Source organism: Carassius carassius, chromosome 26 (assembly GCF_963082965.1).
Source record: "Carassius carassius chromosome 26, fCarCar2.1, whole genome shotgun sequence".
NCBI classification, from domain to species: Eukaryota; Metazoa; Chordata; class Actinopteri; order Cypriniformes; family Cyprinidae; genus Carassius; species Carassius carassius.
Genome location: NC_081780.1, coordinates 29,340,956 through 29,362,316, shown reverse-complemented (window position 1 = coordinate 29,362,316; position 21,361 = coordinate 29,340,956). Strand labels below are relative to the sequence as shown.

At 37.2% G+C, this 21,361-nt stretch overlaps 1 protein-coding gene and 1 long non-coding RNA gene across 4 annotated transcripts in view; one reads left to right on the top strand and one right to left on the bottom strand.

Moving 5' to 3' along the window:
- Positions 1 to 1,815: 1,815 nt before the first annotated feature.
- On the bottom strand, positions 1,816 to 3,300 carry LOC132106185 (uncharacterized). The gene is made up of 5 exons (XR_009424056.1): positions 3,266 to 3,300; positions 2,948 to 3,009; positions 2,789 to 2,859; positions 1,997 to 2,138; positions 1,816 to 1,878 (listed from the first exon to the last, which is right to left on the bottom strand). It is a non-coding gene; the product is annotated as an uncharacterized LOC132106185 (long non-coding RNA).
- Positions 3,301 to 15,874: 12,574 nt separating this feature from the next.
- LOC132106017 (NACHT, LRR and PYD domains-containing protein 12-like) overlaps positions 15,875 to 21,361 on the top strand; it is a 53,565-nt gene continuing 48,078 nt past the window's right edge. The window contains exons 1-6 of one of the 3 annotated variants that reach the window (XM_059511605.1): positions 15,875 to 16,149; positions 16,254 to 16,322; positions 16,631 to 18,377; positions 18,630 to 18,803; positions 19,902 to 20,075; positions 20,192 to 20,365. In XM_059511605.1, the coding sequence (XP_059367588.1) occupies positions 15,891 to 16,149; positions 16,254 to 16,322; positions 16,631 to 18,377; positions 18,630 to 18,803; positions 19,902 to 20,075; positions 20,192 to 20,365 (2,597 nt within the window). In that variant the 5' untranslated portion in view covers positions 15,875 to 15,890. Of the gene's footprint in view, positions 16,150 to 16,253; positions 16,323 to 16,630; positions 18,438 to 18,629; positions 18,804 to 19,901; positions 20,076 to 20,191; positions 20,366 to 21,361 lie in introns of all 3 variants that reach the window. The other 2 variants (XM_059511604.1, XM_059511606.1) reach the window with 2 other exon arrangements.

Genomic DNA, 21,361 nt, shown 5'->3' with positions numbered 1-21,361 from the left:
CAAAGTTAAACTTTGAATGACATCAATTAATACATCAAAACCAGTTGATCTCAGTTCATTCTATATTTCCCTTCAATGAACACACAAATATGTTTCATGCCGCAAAAAAACAAAACAAAAAAACAGTCCTTAGAACAAAATCCTGTGTAAACAAAAGCCCAGAAGATCACCACGACGGCCTCTTCCCTGTACCCTGGTGGGTTAAACTTGAAAAGGGCTCTGCACTGCAAGCATTCCCTGATGCTGTACAACCCGAATTCCGGAAAAGTTGGGACGTTTTTTAAATTTTAATAAAATGAAAACTAAAAGACTTTCAAATCACATGAGCCAATATTTTATTCACAATAGAACATAGATAACATAGCAAATGTTTAAACTGAGAAAGTTTACAATTTTATGCACAAAATGAGCTCATTTCCATTTTGATTTCTGCTACAGGTCTCAAAATAGTTGGGACGGGGCATGTTTACCATGGTGTAGCATCTCCTTTTCTTTTCAAAACAGTTTGAAGACGTCTGGGCATTGAGGCTATGAGTTGCTGGAGTTTTGCTGTTGGAATTTGGTCCCATTCTTGCCTTATATAGATTTCCAGCTGCTGAAGAGTTCGTGGTCGTCTTTGACGTATTTTTCGTTTAATGATGCGCCAAATGTTCTCTATAGGTGAAAGATCTGGACTGCAGGCAGGCCAGGTTAGCACCCGGACTGTTCTACGACGAAGCCATGCTGTTGTTATAGCTGCAGTATGTGGTTTTGCATTGTCCTGCTAAAATAGACGTTGTTTGGAGGGAAGCATATGTTGCTCTAAAACCTTTATATACCTTTCAGCATTCACAGAGCCTTCCAAAACATGCAAGCTGCCCATACCGTATGCACTTATGCACCCCCATACCATCAGAGATGCTGGCTTTTGAACTGAACGCTGATAACATGCTGGAAGGTCTCCCTCCTCTTTAGCCCGGAGGACACGGCGTCCGTGATTTCCAACAAGAATGTCAAATTTGGACTCGTCTGACCATAAAACACTATTCCACTTTGAAATAGTCCATTTTAAATGAGCCTTGGCCCACAGGACACGACGGCGCTTCTGGACCATGTTCACATATGGCTTCCTTTTTGCATGATAGAGCTTTAGTTGGCATCTGCTGATGGCACGGCGGATTGTGTTTACCGACAGTGGTTTCTGAAAGTATTCCTGGGCCCATTTAGTAATGTCATTGACACAATCATGCCGATGAGTGATGCAGTGTCGTCTGAGAGCCCGAAGACCACGGGCATCCAATAAAGGTCTCCGGCCTTGTCCCTTACGCACAGAGATTTCTCCAGTTTCTCTGAATCTTTTGATGATGTTATGCACTGTAGATGATGAGATTTGCAAAGCCTTTGCAATTTGACGTTGAGGAACATTGTTTTTAAAGTTTTCCACAAATTTTTTACGCAGTCTTTCACAGATTGGAGAGCCTCTGCCCATCTTTACTTCTGAGAGACTCTGCTTCTCTAAGACAAAGCTTTTATAGCTAATCATGTTACAGACCTGATATCAATTAACTTAATTAATCACTAGATGTTCTCCCAGCTGAATCTTTTCAAAACTGCTTGCTTTTTTAGCCATTTGTTGCCCCCGTGCCAACTTTTTTGAGACCTGTAGCAGGCATTAAATTTTAAATGAGCTAATTAAGTGGATAAAAGTGTAAAATTAAACATTTGCTACGTTATCTATGTTCTATTGTGAATAAAATATTGGCTCATGTGATTTGAAATTCCTTTAGTTTTCATTTTATTAAAATTTAAAAAACGTCCCAACTTTTCCGGAATTTGGGTTGTACATCTGTCTGAACTCGTTCTGGTAGACAGGAGGACAATTCTTCCAGCTGGCCACAACTTATAGTGTAAAGACAAAATACAGGAAAGATAATAATAATAATAATAATAAAAGTTTAACAGCCTCATACTACAAAGTTCAATTGGAGAATGAGCATTAAACAGGGGGAAATCTTACTGTCTAGCCAGGCAAAGTGTGCCGCTTTCCGGAAAACTTCTTGAGTGACCACATCCCTAAACCATCTGCAAACCAGAGAAAGTGTCAAATATGCAGAGTCACCCACTGACAAAATAACTTCACTGAGGATTTCCAGGGGAAGCTGTTGATTCGAAAACATACATAGGTTTATTTATACAAGTATATAAAAGTTATTAAACATTATATAAACACTGACTACAGACAACCTTGCTTTAAACAAACTCTATAGATTGTTGTCACAACTGCATACTCATTCTTTTATAATACCACTAATAAAATGTTAATATATACAGTACTGTGCAGAAGTATTAGGCATGTTAGTATTTTCACATTGAAAAAAATTGTTTTAAGCCAATTATTTATATCTTTTGCTGTAGTGTGTCAGTAGGATATATTAGTTTACATTTCCACACATTCATTTTGCCATTAATTGTAATAATCCAGTGAGATATTTGTATATATTTGTATGCATGATCCACATGAAGATCTTTTACATTGAATATAAATATTTCTGTCTTATATGGTGAACAAAATCCACATTAGATCGCAAACAGAAGTTATTTAAAACACTCGCTGCTGTCTGAAAATGAATTAAGATGAAATGTTAACTGATAGCTATATATAAAATAATACACGATGTTGACCAATATAGTACTTGTACATAATCCCAATTTCATATCTGAACAACTATGTAGCTGTAATAAATAAAATACCTCTGCATGTACACACATGTAATGATTAGTTCTTAATAAATGTATGTGCACAAATAACCTGCTTTGCTGGACTCTGCCTGAAGACATTGTCTTTTGAATGGTGAAGTTCCTCCCCTCAGTGGTTGAGCTCTAAAAGAACAAATGTCAAGAGCTAGGTATATTGCTAGATATAGTACAGAGTAATGTTTCATGTAGCAACATTCAAACAGCTACATACATTTGCGGAGTGAAGCTGTCCAGGAGGAGAACAGAACACCACCACCTCCTGATCATGTCATCCTGAAAAATAATAATATACACACAATAATCATGCATGTCTGTTCAAATAACTTGACAAATGTAATGGCATACCTCTGTAAAATCAAACCTAAGAACTAAAGCCATGTACAGAGTGTACTGTTACAATCCACAAAGAACAATAAAATGAGCAATTTATAACAATTATTAACAATAATTATTCAAATTGAACGTACAATGGATAAATATCACATCACATTTAATATTATAAGATATTTACACAGCCACTTTTACTCACCTCATGCAATCAACGTGGAATAGCGTTATTACTCTGCTGCTGCAGTTGGCACCATTCTGTTTATTTCTACGCAAACTGCCCCCTGCTGGCTCGGAGCAAAATGTCAAAGGCGGGGAAAAGTGTCGCCCCACCCCATCGTCCAGACTGCACTCTGGGGTTACTCGCCTCCGCTATTCTTTGAAATCAACTCTCTGCCAAGAGACCCGCCTTCCTCCGACTCTGATTGGCCGTGAACCTGAAACAAACCAATCAATCCAACGATGGCAGCGGGTATTACCCAATCAGGGGCAGAATAGGACGAGTCTTCACAGAATGCCGATGGGATGATTTGCATGAGATGCTGCATTGAAGACAACTCCGATAATATGGGACAAACCCCGTCCCGCATTGATTCAAAACGGACGCGCTATTTTATTCTCAAATACGGGACGATTCCGTATTTTAAGGGATGGGTGGCAACCCTAGAAGTAGCGACTACACAGAATGATTTTTGCCTTGGTTCACAACTTGGTAAAGGATGCTCGAAAGTGCCTTGATGAATAGAATTGTTGAATGTGCTGATCTTAAGTGGAATGAGAAAAATGCTAATTTAATGTTAAGAGAAGGGGAATTAGAGAGCCTTTATGTTGTCTATTATATAAACAAATTGGGGAACTGTTATATTATATCATGATCTCTGTCAGATATTACTGTGAGTTTGCCTCTTTGCAATCCCTTCTCCCATCTGGGTGCTCTCTCTTTAATTCTTTAATTTTATGCAAAGCTACCCACCGCCAGCAGAATGTCTAAAACAGACCACCAAAACAAACTGCATTTTCAAGTGCTCTTACTCATCCTTTGTGGATATCAAAATATCAATGTAAACTGTATTTCTGATCAATTTTCCAAAATTGCATTTTGAAATAATAATCTTTGATTAACTTCTGTTTTCATCTTTTACTTTCTTTTTGTTTGACTTCCTCTTTTTCTACACTTACTTCTGCTTTTCAGTCTTTTACCCTGCCTATTCTTGTTTCGGGTCTGCTTTTTAGTCTCTCTCACATGAATGTAATCTTCTGTGCTACTTTATCTGTATCTGATTTATGACGAGCTGAAATCTGTGAGAAATATAGTGACCCAAAGACAAAAATGAGCTGTTACAGGAGCAAAAAGACATTTCAGAGCTGCTGTTCAACACAATGGTTTCAGAGGAGGAAATAGAAAGACCTACAAATATTATTTGAGGTGAGTGTTTCATCTTTAGCTGTTTTCATGTACTGTCATCTTATGATGGTCATTGTTCATTTTGTGCTTCTGAGACTTTAATACTGTGCCTTGAATTTTATTTTAACATTTTTATTCCATAATCAAACAGATGCTCAAGTGAGTTGTTATCCTGGCTGAAGAAATATACATAAAACCTCTATGCACATCTTTGTTTTCCAAGAGCAAAAGCAACATAAACCATCGCTCTTATCTTTGTTGTTCTCTCTGAGGTAGTACAGATTTACTCATAATAAATTACTCAGAGACTTGTTTAAAAGATTTTGAACGCATCACCATTTGAAATGGTTTCGCTTTATTTAAACAATAACTCATAAGCAAATAATAACAAAAAGTAAATAGCGTAAGTCTTCACCCAGGGAAGCGGTGAGGGATGTGTTCAAACCATAACATTATATAGTCTCAAAAACAACATCCTTTTTTCCAGATGCCTTTTTCGGTGAAAAAACACTCACACTCACAGTCACACGCATACACACGTTTCTATGGATACAGGAAGTGTGACATTTTCTTTTGTAGCATCCCCTCATCAGCAGATGTTCATATTAAGTAATTGCTGCTTTATTTTCTTTCATTAAAGCAAATTAATCTATCTCTAGCTTTAATATTAAACCGTTACAAGCTAAGTAAAAATAACTATTTCTAAACTGCATAGCCTCATTTCTTTTATGATAGGATAAAACATATCACAATACAGCATTTAGAAAGAAAGTCCATACTGCAACATAGCTGCAAAATGCACTTCCTCGCACAATCATCATTCAGCTAGCAAAAAAGCAGGAATACGTGACTGGTTTAACTGTTGAGCAAATTTTAACATCATGCATTCCTTATTACTGCCTTTTAAGTGTCCCATCTAACAAATTGTACATCTCACTGTTAGCTTTTAAGGCTTTTCTGGTTTTGCAACAGAAGTTTGCAATCTCAAAGCTTTGATATAATTAGCAAGAGACTGCAACTCCAAATTAAAGTTAACCAATTCAATCACTTCTTTCAGCATCTTCATCATTTTTGTGATAGCAATCCGTCAAATTTTTATCCTTCTTGCTTCTTCCTCATGTATAAGCGTGATTTGAACTCGAATAACATTCCGTAGTCCAGAAACTTTCTTTAGGTAAAGTTTAATAACAAAATTAACTGGAAAAATGTTACACGGTCAAAAAACTGTTTTGCTTCAATATTGCATCACAAAAAAAACTAACGGTCCTGGCCGGAAATGACATCATTGTCAATATGAAATATAATGCACATATTCAATTATTTACTTTTATAATTATTTTCCAATTCTTAACACACAATTATTTATTTATTCCACATCTATATAAAAAACAAATAAAATGAATAACATATGGCTCTTACACATCCGGCCCCTAATTGGTTGGGCAGGAGAACAAACAATTATTATAGACATTAATACTAAGAGCCCTTATACTTGGACATTTATGCATAAGAAATAGCTACTTAGTTCTTCCACATGTTTCTTTAGTTATCTTTACTCTTGATAGTTCCTTGTTAGTCCTCATGCTTAAATTGCTTCTTGAATTAAGCACAACTTATTTACAGGTCTCTCCAGTACATTTGTTTTGTCTTTAGCTTTACACGGCGTACAGTTCCACTGGAGTCTGGTATGGTTTGAATTACTCTTCCCATTATCCATGAATTGCGAGGGGAAGAACTGTCCACAATTAGAACCACATCACCAGTTTCAAAGTTCCTTTTTAATTTTGACCATTTACTGCGTTCTTGTAGAATGGGCAGGTACTCATGAGTCCATCTGCTCCAGAACAAATCAGCAAGGTATTGGATCCTCCTTATTAAAGACACCTGGTGGTAAGCTGGGTTGAGTTTTCAGCAACAGTAAGTGGTTAGGTGTCAGAGGCTCAAGGTCATTTGGATCTTCTGAGGTACTAGTTATCGGTCTGTTGTTGATAATGCTTTCCACCTCGCACATGATGGTATGAAGACTGTCATCATTAATAGTCTGTTCCTTTAAGAGAGCGTTGAGTATCTTTCTTACAGTATGGATTTGACGCTCCCAAACCCCACCTTGATGAAAAGCAGCTGGACTGTTGAAGATCCATTTAATCCCCTTCTGTAGCATGGTGTTTTCAATTTTGTTATGGTCCAGGTTCCTCAGTGCTTCTCGCAATTCTCTTTCTGCGCCGACAAAATGTGTTCCATTGTCTGAGCGCATGACTGACACCTGTCCTCTTCTACTTATAAAACGTCTCATAGCGTTTATGCATGAATCAGTGTTCAAACTATCCGCTATCTCAATGTGTACTGCTCTGATTGTTAGGCAAGTGAACAACACTCCATACCTTTTTACTGTACTCCGACCCCGTTTTATGTCGAAGGGTCCAAAGTAATCTACGCCCACGTTCGTGAAAGGGGGTTTATTAGGTAGCAAGCGGTCTTCTGGCAAGCTTGCCATTTTTTGCTCACCAACTCTTCCATTGAGTCTGCGACAAATTGCACATTTGTGGATAAGTTGAGCCTACCTCCCACTCTTAGTATCCCATCCTGAAGTACAGGGTCAAGCTTGAACAACTTACTTCGTTTCTTAACAGGAATATTCTTTCTCAGAGCCTCAATTTCATCCTGAAAATGTTGTTTTTGACTGAATTGAATGAGCTGAATTTCTGCTTGGTTCAGGTTTTCCAGGCTCAATGACCTTTTCTCCATTGTTGATCTGTATTTTTGCATTTGCTCCTGTAGAAGATATGCTTGTTTTTCTGGGTCTTTCTCTGATTGTGCAATGGACTCTTGAAATTGTCTCCTTACTTTACATAATTGTAAAAGTGTTTCTTTTAGTCTTATCATCCATGCCACTGCCTTTTTCAGACGAAACCAGCTTCAGTAGAAATCAGTTAGCTTGCTTACAATGTCCTTGCCTTCTTTAATGTTAAGAACATTGACTTTGATTTCACCTTTGATTTCAGGGTCTTGTTGTGTTCCTTGATTAATTTGATCTCGGCTTTGTGGCCATTCTTCTTCTGGTTTCCACAAAAATTTGGGCCCTTTAAACCATCTTTCTTTTTGCACAAAGTCCTTTGCTTTAAGACCTCTAGTAGCTTGATCTACAGGATTATGTGCTGATTTGACAAACCTCCATTGTAATGAAGTAGTAGCATCCCGTATGAGTGAGATCCTGTTTGCTACAAATGTTTTGAAGCGTGCACTATCATTGCCAATGTAGCTGAGCACTGTAGTGCTATCTGTCCAAAAAACCGACTGCTGTAGTGGAATTTGAAGCTCTTGTCTTAGTATTTTGTCTACTTTGACGGCTATGGTTGCTGCTGTCAGCTCAAGTCTAGGGATTGTGATTTGTTTGAGATGGCTAACTCTTGACTTTCCTATCAACAAGGAACAATGTTTCTGATTTTGTTCATTTGTAAGTACCAGATAAGTTGCTGTGCCATACGCACTCTCACTTGCATCAGAGAAATGATGCAGTTGCACTTCTGTTGTGTTACCAAACTTTTCTGGTTTTACACACCTTTTGATCCGAAAGTCTGAGAGGTGATTTAAATCTTCAAGCCATTTGACCCATTGATCAGCTCGTTTACCCTCAATCTCTTCGTCCCATCCATATCCTTGTTTGCACATATCCCTCAGAAGAAGCTTGACTGGTAAGATGAGTGGCACCAGAAACCCAAGAGGGTCATAAGTTGAGTTAACAACCGAGAGAATACCTCTCCTACTGAATGGCTTCTCTTGTACCTTGATCTTATATGTGAAAGCGTCATTTTCTGTACACCACTGGATGCCAAGTGCTCTCTCGATAGGCAGAAAATCCTGATCTAAGTCAAGGTCCTTTATTCCACTGGCCCTTTGTTCTTCTGGAATAGACAATAGTACTTTCCTACTATTGCTTACCCACTTGGTTAGGCAGAAACCTCCTTCAGCGCACAACTTCCGAACATCACTTGCTAAGTCAATAGCTTCTTGTTCTGTAGACACAGATTTCAGGCAGTCATCCACATAAAAATTGTGTATAACTGTCTCAACAGCCTTCGGAGATGCTACTTCTTTTCTGTCCTCAGCAGTCCTTTTCAGTGCATAAGAGGCGCAGCTAGGTGACGACGTGGCTCCGAATAGGTGCACCATCATCCTAAATTCTTCTATAGGTGCATTCAAATTGCCCTCTGGCCACCAAAGAAAACGAAGCAGATCTGCATCCTCAGGAACCCTCACCTGATAGAACATCGACTCCACATCTGCCATCATGGCTATTGGTTCTTCCCTAAATCTGGTAAGGACACCAATGAGTGTGTTTGTGAGGTTCGGACCTTGTAGCAATTGGCTGTTCAAGGACATGCCTTGAAATGAAGCAGTACAATCAAAAACCACTCTTATTTTCTTTTTCTTTGGGTGGTACACCCCGTGGTGTGGTATGTACCAGACTCTGTTGTCATTGCAAACAAGCTGTTCGGGGGGAACTTTAACTGCATATCCTTTGTCTATTATACTTTTCATGAAGCTACAGTAATCTTCAAGCAAACTTGAGTTCTTTTGAAGCTTTCTTTTCATGTTAGCAGCTCGCAGTTCAGCAACACATCGATTATTTGGCATTTTGATTGCTTCATTTCTCAGGGGTAGTCTTACACAGTAATGCCCATTCTCAAACTTAGTCTTTTCCTGCACTGACTGCATGAACTGTTTGTCCTCCATTGACATTTCCTCTTTCTCCTCATAGTGTCGCTCTGGGAAATCTGTGTTGTACTGTTGAATCAACAATTTCTCTATCTCCACCACTGAGAGACGATTAACTGTATGATGTGGCAGTTTGGACTTTTCTGCAGTGTTTCTTTCTTTCTTGATGGGTCCATTCACCACCCAACCCAGTGCCGTTTTCACAGCATAAGGTCCACCCTGTTGACTGTTTATGATGTACCATGGCTCCATCGCTTTTGCATTGTTGGCTCCAATCAGAAGGTCTACATTTGCATCAATATTAGGTATGCTTACTTCGCTTAAGTATGGCCATTTTTTTTATGTGTTCTTGTTTGGGAATGTTCTCGCTTTGAACAGGGATACTGCTGTGTGTGAAGACTTTAGGTAACTCGTAATATTTTGTGTCTTCCAGTGCACACACTTCCAAGTCTGTGAGAATGAAACTGTTTACTAACTTCTGCTCACCTGTTTTATTTTGACACATAGTGCTCAGTAGAATTTGAGTTGGCTTCCCTTTCAGGTTCAGTTTCCTTTGCAGTTCACCAGTACAAAATGTAGCTGTGCTTCCTGCATCCAAGAAAGCATATGTTTCTACATATCTGTCACTCTTCTTCGACTTGACTTTTACTGGCACTATTGAAAGCACACAGTTATCTCCTCCACACTCTGTGTTCTCACTTGATTGGTGGTTAAGGGAGACTTGGGCACATGAGATCTTCTGTTCTTGTGTTTAAACATCTTTTATACCTTTTTGGTTATCTTTAATGTGTAGAATGTCTGGGTGTTTTTGAGAACATTCTTTACATTCCATTCTCTTTTTGCAAGTCTTGCTAAGATGGCCTTGTGTTAAGCATCCAAAACATAAGCCTTTAGACTTCAGGAAATCCACACGTACATTATGTGGCTGCTCTTTTATTTCACTACATGACTCTAGAGCGTGATCCTTGGTGCAAAACATACATGGTTTTTCAAAGGCGTTGAGGCTCTTCGGGGGACTGACTTGTTTCCTGGACACAATTTGAGGCATCCTTTCCTCCTTGCAAATGTTGGTTGCAAAGCTGCTCTTTATTACTCCTTTTTTAGTAGGATACTTTTCTTTCTGATTCCCCTTTGCTATTACAACATTGCGATGGTCCAGTATGTCACCAAAGAGAGGGTCCATGGCCACTTTAGCTTGACGATCAATGAAGTCAACTAAATGAGTGAATCTTGCTCTGACTCCTTGTCTCTCTTTGATGTCGTAAGCTTCTGATCGCCACCTTTCTTTCATCTTGAATGGTAGTTTTGAAAGTATAACTCTCATATTGCTAGGATTGTCCATTTCCTCCATGAACTCTCCATCTTCCATTGTATTCCGACAACCAATCAGGAACAGAGCATATGCACTCAAAGCTTTACCATCATCAGACTTGATCTGAGGCCACTCAGAGCTGTTTCTATTTCAAATTCCTACATTTTTGCTCTGAGCTGCATTTTTTCAATTTCAAGTTGTTGTTTCTTCTTAAGGGATGCTGCCCTTGCTAGCAGAGCTGCACGTTTTGATTCAACTCGTGCGCAAGCTGATGATACTGAGGAGGAAACTGATCCACTTCCAACATCTGAATCATGTTTTTTAGATTCACTCTTGTTTGCAGATACCTGTGAGGCACTGTCGTGAGGACTAACATCATCCTCCATATCAACATTGTCTTTTTGGCCTTTTTTATCACCAACAGCAGCTATCCAGTTTTCTGTTTTCTTTTCAAAATCTCTCAGGGAGTCCAATTTAGGCTGAAACCAATTTTTGTTGATCTGCAATCTTTTCATCTTCAGGCAAAAGATCTTGAACTTGCAAATTTATCTCAGTAAATTCATTTAGCAATTGTGCAAAGTCAAGTTGCATCAACTCTTGTACATTCTGCAGATTTTCTTCATCAATCATCAACTTTTCAATGGCTTTGCTTTTACTGGTAAGAGCAGATAATTTCGCCCTTCTTAGTCCAATGCGTCGGTGAAGCTGCTCTTCCAACGCTCTTTCAGTAGGTTTAGGCGCCCTCTTGTGTTCAGAAAGTGCAACGTCCTCTCCCTCTTCAGCCATCTTAATTCCATCAATGCACAAACTGCTTGCAGACGATTAAAAGTATGCAAAACACCTTTCTGTATCAATCGTATACATTTCAGTTTCTTCAAACATGCATTGCCTTTTTTATAGCTGATTTAAAGTCCGTTACCTCAATCAAAGAACCGAACTTTAACAAGTAGCGACGTTCTTCTCTGTGACGCAGTTTTAAATCCACTGGAGAATAAAGCACTGTCCACTATTCATACTCCACAATCTTTAAACATTTCAGTGTTCAAACACCGACGTTGATTCCTTGATGATGTCTTTACCGTCGATTCAAGTGCGCACCTTCCGCACAATTTCACTTTAGTTTTCCATTTTCACTGCGAGTTTTTTGACTTTCTTTGTGATAGCAATCCGTCAAATTTTTATACTTCTTGCTTCTTCCTCATGTATAAGCGTGATTTGAACTTGAATAACATTCCGTAGTCCAGAAACTTTCTTTAGGTAAAGTTTAATAACAAAATTAACTGGAAAAATGTTACACGGTCAAAAAACTGTTTCGCTTCAATATTGCATCACAAAAAAAACTAACGGTCCTGGCTGGAAATGACATCATTGTCAATATGAAATATAATGCACATATTCAATTATTTACTTTTATAATTATTTTCCAATTCTTAACACACAATTATTTATTTATTAACAATTTCCTGCTGCTCCATCAGTTAATCTTTTCTGTTTTTTTTCGACATTTGTCTTTCTTCTTTTGTTGTTTGACTTTCTTGCTCCAGCTTCTTTTTGAATCCCTTCTACAAGGAGGTCACCCAAATCAATCTTTAATTTACCTGGTTCATTATCCCATTTACCCAGTGACAAACGATTGTGAATATTGTAAGTGGGAAATCTCATTTCTAAATTGGTAGTTCCAACAAACCCGACAGTGTCTAAGTGAATCACAGAAAGCGGGTCAGTCTGATTGTTGTCAAATGCTGTAAAACCTGTTTCTTATTTTACTGTTTAATAGTGAGTCTATGATTTTTAAAGGGCTGCTCCACCCCAAAATGATAATTGTAATTTATTACTCACCTTCATGTCATTCAGAGATCTCTCTGACCCTCCATAGACAGCAGTGTTCATGATACGATCAAGGTTCAGAACTGTAGCAAGGAGATTGTAAAAATAATTTATGTGACATCAGGGTCTCCACCATAATTTTACAAAGATACAAGAATACTTTTTGTACACAAAGAAAACAAAAATAACGACTTTATTCAACAATTTGTCTCCTCCGCATCACCCTAGTGCCATTTAAGAAAATATCCACTGAATGCAAACAGCATATGTTGTCCTGTGTCAGCCGCACCACACACTACATTTATTTATGCTTTGATTTGAACAAAAACAATGTATCCGTGTGGTATTATTACACTATTGCAGCAGTTAACAAACCATTCGTGTTAGGTACGTGGTTTGTAAAGACCTGAATATGTACTCATGATTGACGAAACATTCAAACATTTAAAGGTTAACCCATCAGCACAGGTCTAAAAACGTTTTAAGTAAATTAAGAAATGCAGCTGCATGAATCACACAGATACAATTACTCATTTGACCATTAGAGGTTCACACAATTCAAATAACTAGTAGGGTAAGATGGGGAAAGAGGCCCCTGAAAGAACAGCGAGGCTTTACTTTTAAATTATAACATTTATATACAGGCTTTAACTGACTAAATCTCACCTGTGTTAATATACAGATGAAATGTGACCTGGACCACAAAACTAGTCATAATCTCAAAATTGAGATTTATACATCATCTGAAAGCTAAGTAAATAAGCTTTCCATTGATGTATGTTTCGTTATGATAGTTATGAAAATCTGGAGTCTGAGGGTGCAAAAAAAATCTAAATATTCAGAAAATCACCTTTAAAGTTGTCCAAATGAAGTTCTAAGCAATGCATATTAAATTCAAATTAAAATTAAATTTATGCATTTAGCAGACGCTTTTATCCAAAGCAACTTACAGTGCATTCAGGCTATCAATTTTCACCTATCATGTGATCCCGGGGAATCGAACCCACAACCTTGCGCTTGATAACGCAATGCTCGAACACTTGAGCTACAGGAACACTATATTACTAATCAAAAATTAAGTTTTGATATGTTTACAGTAGGAATTTCAAAATATCTTCATGGAACATGATCTTTACTTAATTTTCTAATGATTTTTGGCATAAAAGAAAATATATCATTTTGACTCATACAATGTATTGTTCGCAATTGCTACAAATATACCCCAGAGACATAAGAGTGCTTTTTTGCTCCAGGGTAACAAATGACAATTAAAAATAGTGTAGTCATTCATGAAAAGTGTTAAGATGGAGAGAAAAATTAAGGTGGGGCTGCTTACCGCTCATCTTTCAAAAGTAACAGAAAGAAAACCAATTCTTAATAAAATAGACAACTCTACTACTACCTCTACTAAAAGACTTAAACACTTTCTCACAGCCTCCAGAATAACCACAGAATCCATTATACTCTGCCTCCTCTTAAAACCACTCTGATATTGGGAAATTAAGATCTGTTACCGCTGAACATGAAGCGGATCTGACAGGCATCATATTTTCTCACAACTCTTTATCTTTTCTGACCCACTTCAGGTTTAAAGTCTCTACTAAGGAGCTGATGAGTTAAATTGGGCGAGTTAGATCAGGGAGTTTTAAAAAACCATTGCATTTTAGAGACATGTTCCAAAATGTGACTCATATGTAACAAATACGTACATGCATGTACAGTTTAAGGCAGCTTTAATTGCTTTTATAATAACTTCATGAAGTTGGAGTGCACGTCTACCTTTAGATGAGGTCTTAAGACATTCGGCGTCAAAATAAATGCAATTCTTCTCAAGAAAAAAGAGCAAGAAGAAGCAGTTAGGAGTGGGGTGGCCAACTCTACCTCTGCCCCTGCGTTAATTGTGTTGTGTAAAATACTTTTAACATGTTAAACTGGAAAAATTTAATAATTGCATACGTTAACATTGAATTTGACAGCACTAGTAATAAAATATATAATACATAGACGATTTTCAAATCTTAAATGATTTTAAAACCATGGGAGACGATGGACATGAAGATAGTTCAAATGATTTTCAGCCTTATAATCTTCTGAACGCACACACTAGATGATTTGGCCTTAAAATCGTCTACCTATAGAATTATAGACCTGTGTATTTATGGCGCAAATAGTAATATCAAGATTGGTGCATAAGGGGATTTAAAGCAGCCAAAATAACATAATAACCAGCAGCTGTTATATCTGTTCATCAAAGAACAAAAGAAAGAAGAGGAAATCAATAACTTCTGTAGCTTTAAAGATTCATCTATATTTAATATAGAATTTAGTGTTTGATAACTTAATTAAATGTATTTTTCATTTCCTACTTGGTGAAGAGTACAGGTAAATATGACGTATATTAAAATGGGGTTTAAAAGTTGTCATTCTTTAAAGTTTAATAAATGTTCGGATTGATAGCTCTCAATTATATTATAAAGTTGAATGGCTCTAGCGAATGGTTCAATATTAGGGGAAAAAATCATAGAGACATCAGTAGTATTGATATCAGTGCTACTTAACTTCAGTCATAAAGAAATTTGCGTTTAAACAAACATTTGAAGAATATACTTTATATTGTCTTAATATTGTTTCTACATCAATTTGAAAATTGTGAAATTATTGCAATAAAAAAGTATATTTAAAAACTTTAATATTAGGTAGATTTAATCTTACTCATGATTAATTTCAGGGGAAAAAAGTGTGGTAAGTTAATTTCTTAACTCTTTCCCTGTAAGCATTTTTGAAGTTTTATTCCATCTTCAAGCATTCTTTTTTTTTTTTAATCAACACTTCAATGTGGGTAGATTTAAAAAAAAAAAAATTAAACATATTGAGCAACAGGATGAGAACATCGCCTTTTAATCAAGCACTACATTTAGATCATTTTCAGTACAATGATACAGTAGATGGCTTCCATCAGCATATTCAAAGCTTACACAGTCCTTTACCACTTCCTGGATCAACATTTCACTGGGTAACAGCACCCTCAGTGTATGAACACCTCCAGGAACATTCTGTGTTTACGGGGAAAGAGTTAATCAGTACTAGTTAATACATATTTTATTAAACAAACCAAGTGTTGTCTTGCCCATACTTAATGTGTGTGGTATATTTGTTTGTATCCTGATTAAACTTTATGGCCAGTTCGACTTGTTATAAGGCAAATTCTGGTTTAACAAGTTTAAGTTCTGAAGATAACACCCCCATCCAGAGTCCTAAAAATGCACAATTTTAAACTTTTCTGTCAGACACAGTTAACTGGAGAAACAAGAAATAACTACATTATCATTTATGGTTGGCAAATATTACTTCATAAGTTACTGACATATAGATTTAAAAGTGTCATGTACTACATTTATTCTACACTTACGGTATCATATACATTTCTATTTTTTTGCTAACAAAAATAAATCATTTAATAATGTTCAATTTGCCTCTGCTCACAGCTTTATAATCCTAATAACATTTGCACTTATATCACAATATTTCAGATCTTCTTGTTCTGCAGCTGTTAATTGGTGAAGGACGATGGCGTCTTTTAAAGATCTGCTCATGGAATCACTGAAGGAACTGGTAGAAGATGAACTGGAGGAGTTTCAGTGGCACTTAGAGAAAGATCATGAGGGTATATCAAAGTCTGAAATTAAGAATGCAAATAGGTTAAAAACAGTGGATAAGATAGTGGCGTGTTTTGGACCAGAAGAAGCTGTGAAGATCATGGTTGACACCCTGAGGAAGATGAATCAGAATGAACTGGCTGAACAGTTAGAGAACAAACACAAGAAAGGTAATGTTTCAATCACTGACTGTAATGTGATTGATTGTTTACCAGTCTGACGGTTTGACTAACTTTCCTCTTGCTGATGTGATTGTGTGATTCATGTTTCTCAGCAAGTGTTTCTCTCACGGCTCAGGCTGATGGCAATACGAACACATCTGTCCGTTTTGGAGCTAACTCAGGTCAGATCTGAAGTAAATAACAATCACTGTCTGTAAATGGAAACGAGAAAATATAACTCCAGCATTCATCTGCTTTTGTTAACATTGGTCACCATGGTCTGAATAAATCCAACAAGTCATCTGGCAAGAACATAAACATATTCAGAAGTTGTAAAATTCAAAATCAAGTTGTTAGGGGTAGTCTGTGCAGTATAAATTTAATCTGTCTGCAACAGTTATTTATAACGATCATGTTGGTAGGAAAAAGTATGTATACATTTTGTTTAATGCTTTTTTTGTCAATCGTATTTAATTGTTTTTAATCATAGAGCTGCAAAACTTCTTGAGAACTCACAAAAACAAGAAGAAGAAGAAAGCAAAATATATTTTTGAGGGCAACCAAGAAAATAACACGGATCTCAAGGCTGTTTACACAAAAGTGTTTATCACAGAGGGAGATATGAAAGATGTCAATCAGGAACATGAGATTCATAAGATTGATGATGCTTTCAAGAAGAGAAAAACACAGGATAAACCAATTCAATGCAATGATATATTTATTGAACTAAGGAAAATCGATGAGGAGAAGATTGTGCTGACCAAGGGAGTCGCTGGCATCGGAAAAACTGTCTCTGTGCAAAAATTCATCCTGGACTGGGCAGAAGGAAACACCAATCAGGATATAGACTGTATGTTCCTGCTTCCATTCAGAGATATCAACAAGATTAAAGACAGAGAGGTCAATCTCCATGAGTTTCTGCTGAAATTTTATCCTGGATTAAAGGACCTGGAGAAATCAAAGCTATATGAGGAATGTAAGCTTGTATTTATATTTGATGGACTTGATGAGAGTCAATTGCCATTGGACTTTAAAAGCGAAACACTGGACACTGTTGAGGAAAGAGCATCTGTAGATGTGCTGTTTACAAGTCTGGTCAAAGGGACTCTGCTTCCATCAGCTCTTGTGTGGGTGACATCACGACCAGCAGCGGCCAATCAGATCCCTCCTCGGTATGTGGGTTTGTTCACAGAGGTGCGAGGATTCACAGACCAACAGAAGGAGGAGTACTTCAGAAAGAGAATAACAGATGAGAGTCTGGTCTCCAGAATCATCTCACACATTAAGACGTCTCGTAGTCTCTATATCATGTGCCACATTCCTGTGTTCTGCTGGATCACAGCCACAGTACTTCAAGATATTCTCATCAACAACGATGCAGAGAACATCAGCACAACACTCACTGAAATGTACATTCACTTCCTGCTGATACAGATGAACATGAAGAACAGGAAGTACGATGAAAAAGAACAAAGACAACGCACAAAGCTCTTACATTCAAATAGAAAAATGATTCTTAAATTAGCTAAGCTAGCATTTAAACAGCTACAGAAGGAAAACATTGTGTTCTATGAGAAAGATCTGGAAGAATGTGGTATTGATGTGAGTAAAGACACTGAGTTCACAGGAATGATTGCTGAGATCTTTAAGAAGGAAAATGGACTTTATGAGACAAATGTCTTCTGCTTTGTGCATCTGAGTGTTCAAGAGTTCCTCGCTGCAGTGCATGTGTTCATCTGCTACCTGAACAAGAACATGCAGGAGCTTCAGTTTTTCTTTGAAGATTCACAAACTACACTCAAACAAAAGCTTCAATTCTTCTTTAGACATGTCACATTTCATGACTTAACAAAGAGGGCCACTGAAAAAGCAATGCAGAGTAAGAGAGGACATCTGGACCTGTTCCTGCGGTTTCTGATGGGAATTTCACTGAAATCCAGTCAAAATCTGCTCAAAGGCCTGATCACACACTCTAAAGACACTAATGTGAGCATCAGAAAAATAAGTGCACACATTAAAGAATTACAAAAAGACATCAACTACATCTCAGATGAAACTTCAGTAAACCTATTTTACTGCTTACTTGAGCTCAAAGATAATTCACTCTATGAGGAAATAAAGAGCTACTTCAGTTCAGAGGAACATCCAGGAAGAAACCTCTCATCTTCAATGTGCACAGTAATGATCTACATACTGCTGATGTCAGAGATGGTGCTGGACGAGTTCAACCCAAAGAGGTTTGTATATTCAAACTTCAGGAGACTCCTCCCAGCTGTGAAGTGCTGCAGAAAAGCACTGTGAGTAATTTAACTTTAACTTGATTGCTGTTCAAGCAAATATTTTGTTCTGTCACAAAATAATATATGTCAAAATGCTATATTTTCCTGCTCTGATTTTAAATAAAGGCTATATTAAGTTATCGCAGGAATTAAAAACACAATAAATATCAGAAAATAACTGACTAAACTGAACATTGGTTTATTTTCTAGATTTGATGGCTGTGATCTCAATGAAACATGCTGTGAAACTGTGTGTTCAGCTCTACAACTGTTAAACTCCCATCTGACAGAGCTGGACCTAAGTAGCAATGACCTGCAGGATTCAGGAGTGAAGCTGATTTATGATGGAGTGAAGAGTCCATACTGTAGACTAAACATACTGAGGTTTGCAAATCACATTCACCAAATCACTATTAGGGGTGTGCCTGAACCATGAATCTGTAATAAGAAAGACACCGACCCGGTTTGTGGGTGGGGTCTTGAGCTCCTGCCCCTTTGAGGTCCGACCACTAAAGTGCGCTTGCGGTCCAGTCTGTCCTCGGCCTGCGATTTCTGCGAAGGGTAGGGATGTGCAATATTAAGATTTTTGATCGTGGATGATAAAATGTCTCCACAATCTGCTTTTGAAGAAATATTGTTGTATTGTGCTACAGTTCACATTCTATCAGCTGCAGTTCTGGTGACACGGAATAAATATACTGCGACTAAATTAACATAAGTGTTAATTCAGCGGTAGAGTTATTCTCACGGGACACTGCTTATTCACAAAAGTTAATTTTTTTTGCATATTATTTTGCTTTAACCCCATAACTGTCACTGTCCCACCTGTGGGACGCTTGGCACTCTTTTTTGTTGTTGTCTTTTTCTCTATAAAATCTTTTAGTAATCATCATAAATCATATATCATTTGAAAGCTTAGAAGCCCAAGATCCATCCCGTGAAAACCATTTTGAAATCGGACATTGCTTTACCATGGAAATGGTACTTTAAAATCTAATGGCGGTCACCTCACCCCTTAGTGGGCAGGGCCAAGTGTCATAAAACATAATGCATTACGGTCTTCTAGAACCAAAACTTTTTATAATCTTGGCAACAAACATATCATTGGAAAGGTCTGAGTCTCAGGATTTCATATTTTGAGATAGAAGTAAAATTCACAGAGAAATCTAGAGAAAAATTAATTAAGCAAAAATCGAAAGTTTATATAAATCTAATTCTTTACATTTGTGCTAACTAAACAGTAACACTGTGCTTATTACATTGACAACGAATGACAAACTCACTATTTGTGTATTGTCTCTTTATCTATTAACTAGAGTTTATAAACTACTAATGAACTAAAGTAGTTTTTAAATTAGTTATGTGTTGTATACTTAATATAAAGTGTCATCAAAAAGTCTAATTACACTACACTGCAGATTATAAACTTTATAAACTGTTAGATTTACAATAACATCATTGTTTTTTGTATTATTTACACAGGCTGTGTGGGTGTAGTCTCACTGGTCATTCCTGTGAAAGCCTATCTTCAGCTCTACAATCCCCAAACTGTGTCCTGAGAGAGCTGGACCTGAGTAACAATGACCTACAGGATTCTGGAGTGAAGCTTCTTTCTGAAGGACTGAAGAGTCCAAACTGTCAGCTGAAGACACTGAGGTTTGAGTTTTAAATACTTGATTAATTCTTTATAATTCTTTTGGAAGTTCATTACAAAAAAACATGCACTTTAAAAAATGTATTCTACATGTAATTACTCTATTCTTCTTGTTCAGATTTTCCATATGTAATCTCACTGCTCAGTCTTGTGAGAATTTGTCTTCAGCTCTACAATCCTCAAAGTCTGTTCTGAGAGAGCTGGATCTGAGTAACAGTGACCTGCAGGATTCTGGAGTGAAGCTTCTTTCTGAAGGACTAAAGAGTCTAAACTGTCACCTTGGTATATTGAGGTAAATAGATTTCCATAAAATAACTAACAAAATACTACCACAATTAATGGCCAGGTGGCAGGTAACTTTTTTTATAAATTCTATCAATGCATGGTTGTGAGAATGTCACATGGCTTAGTGTGATTATCAGATTGTGAAGTTTGTAATGTAATTATAGAAATGCATGATTACATAGATGGTGTCATCGGGCACATGCCCCTGGCCCAAAGTTAACTTCCGTTCTCTTTTTGTTTATCATCTGGCTAGTGGCGCTGGCTACAAATGCAGTTAAATTTGAAGTGATGAGTAATGAAGTTGGGTTCAGGTTGATATGTTGTGGGATGTGTTTCCCATAAATTTATTTAATTGTGGGGACCCGCCACAATATCAAAACTGATTGATTTTCCAAAACACTTTGTTGAATAAACATGAGCATGTACTGCACATTTAAAATTCAAAATAAGGCACGGCTGTTTTTATATCACTAAATCTCTGAAGGAAGACTGTCTTTAAAATATTTTTGATGTCATCTTGCAAGATATATGCCTGATCAAGCAGCATTTGTAAGCTAAGCACTGCTTTGTGTTCAGCTGACACCGGGGAAACCTCTTTTTTTCCTGCTTTAAAGCACCTCCTGTTGGCAGAGAATGATTTAGCATTTTCAATAAGTCCGTCTGCTTTACAATGAAAACATATTTTACTTATCAAACATAATATATTCTAGAGGGACTAACCTGTTTTTACTGATTCTATTTGGAAGTCTACCGGAAGTTAAGTTAGGGCCACAAACACATGAATACACAGTAACATTTATTTATGTTGTTGCAGTTAATGCCATCTACACATATTCAATATAGGAGTGAAGTTTGATGCCTGTCTCACACATACTCTGTTTGCAGTGCTTAAGTGGTGTGTGTTTTTCCCCTCAACCAAGTTAACAGATTAGAGCTTTCACACTGCATGTGTTTGCGGTCCAGCAGTGCGTTCCAGGAGCAGTATGCCTGCAGCAGAGCAATG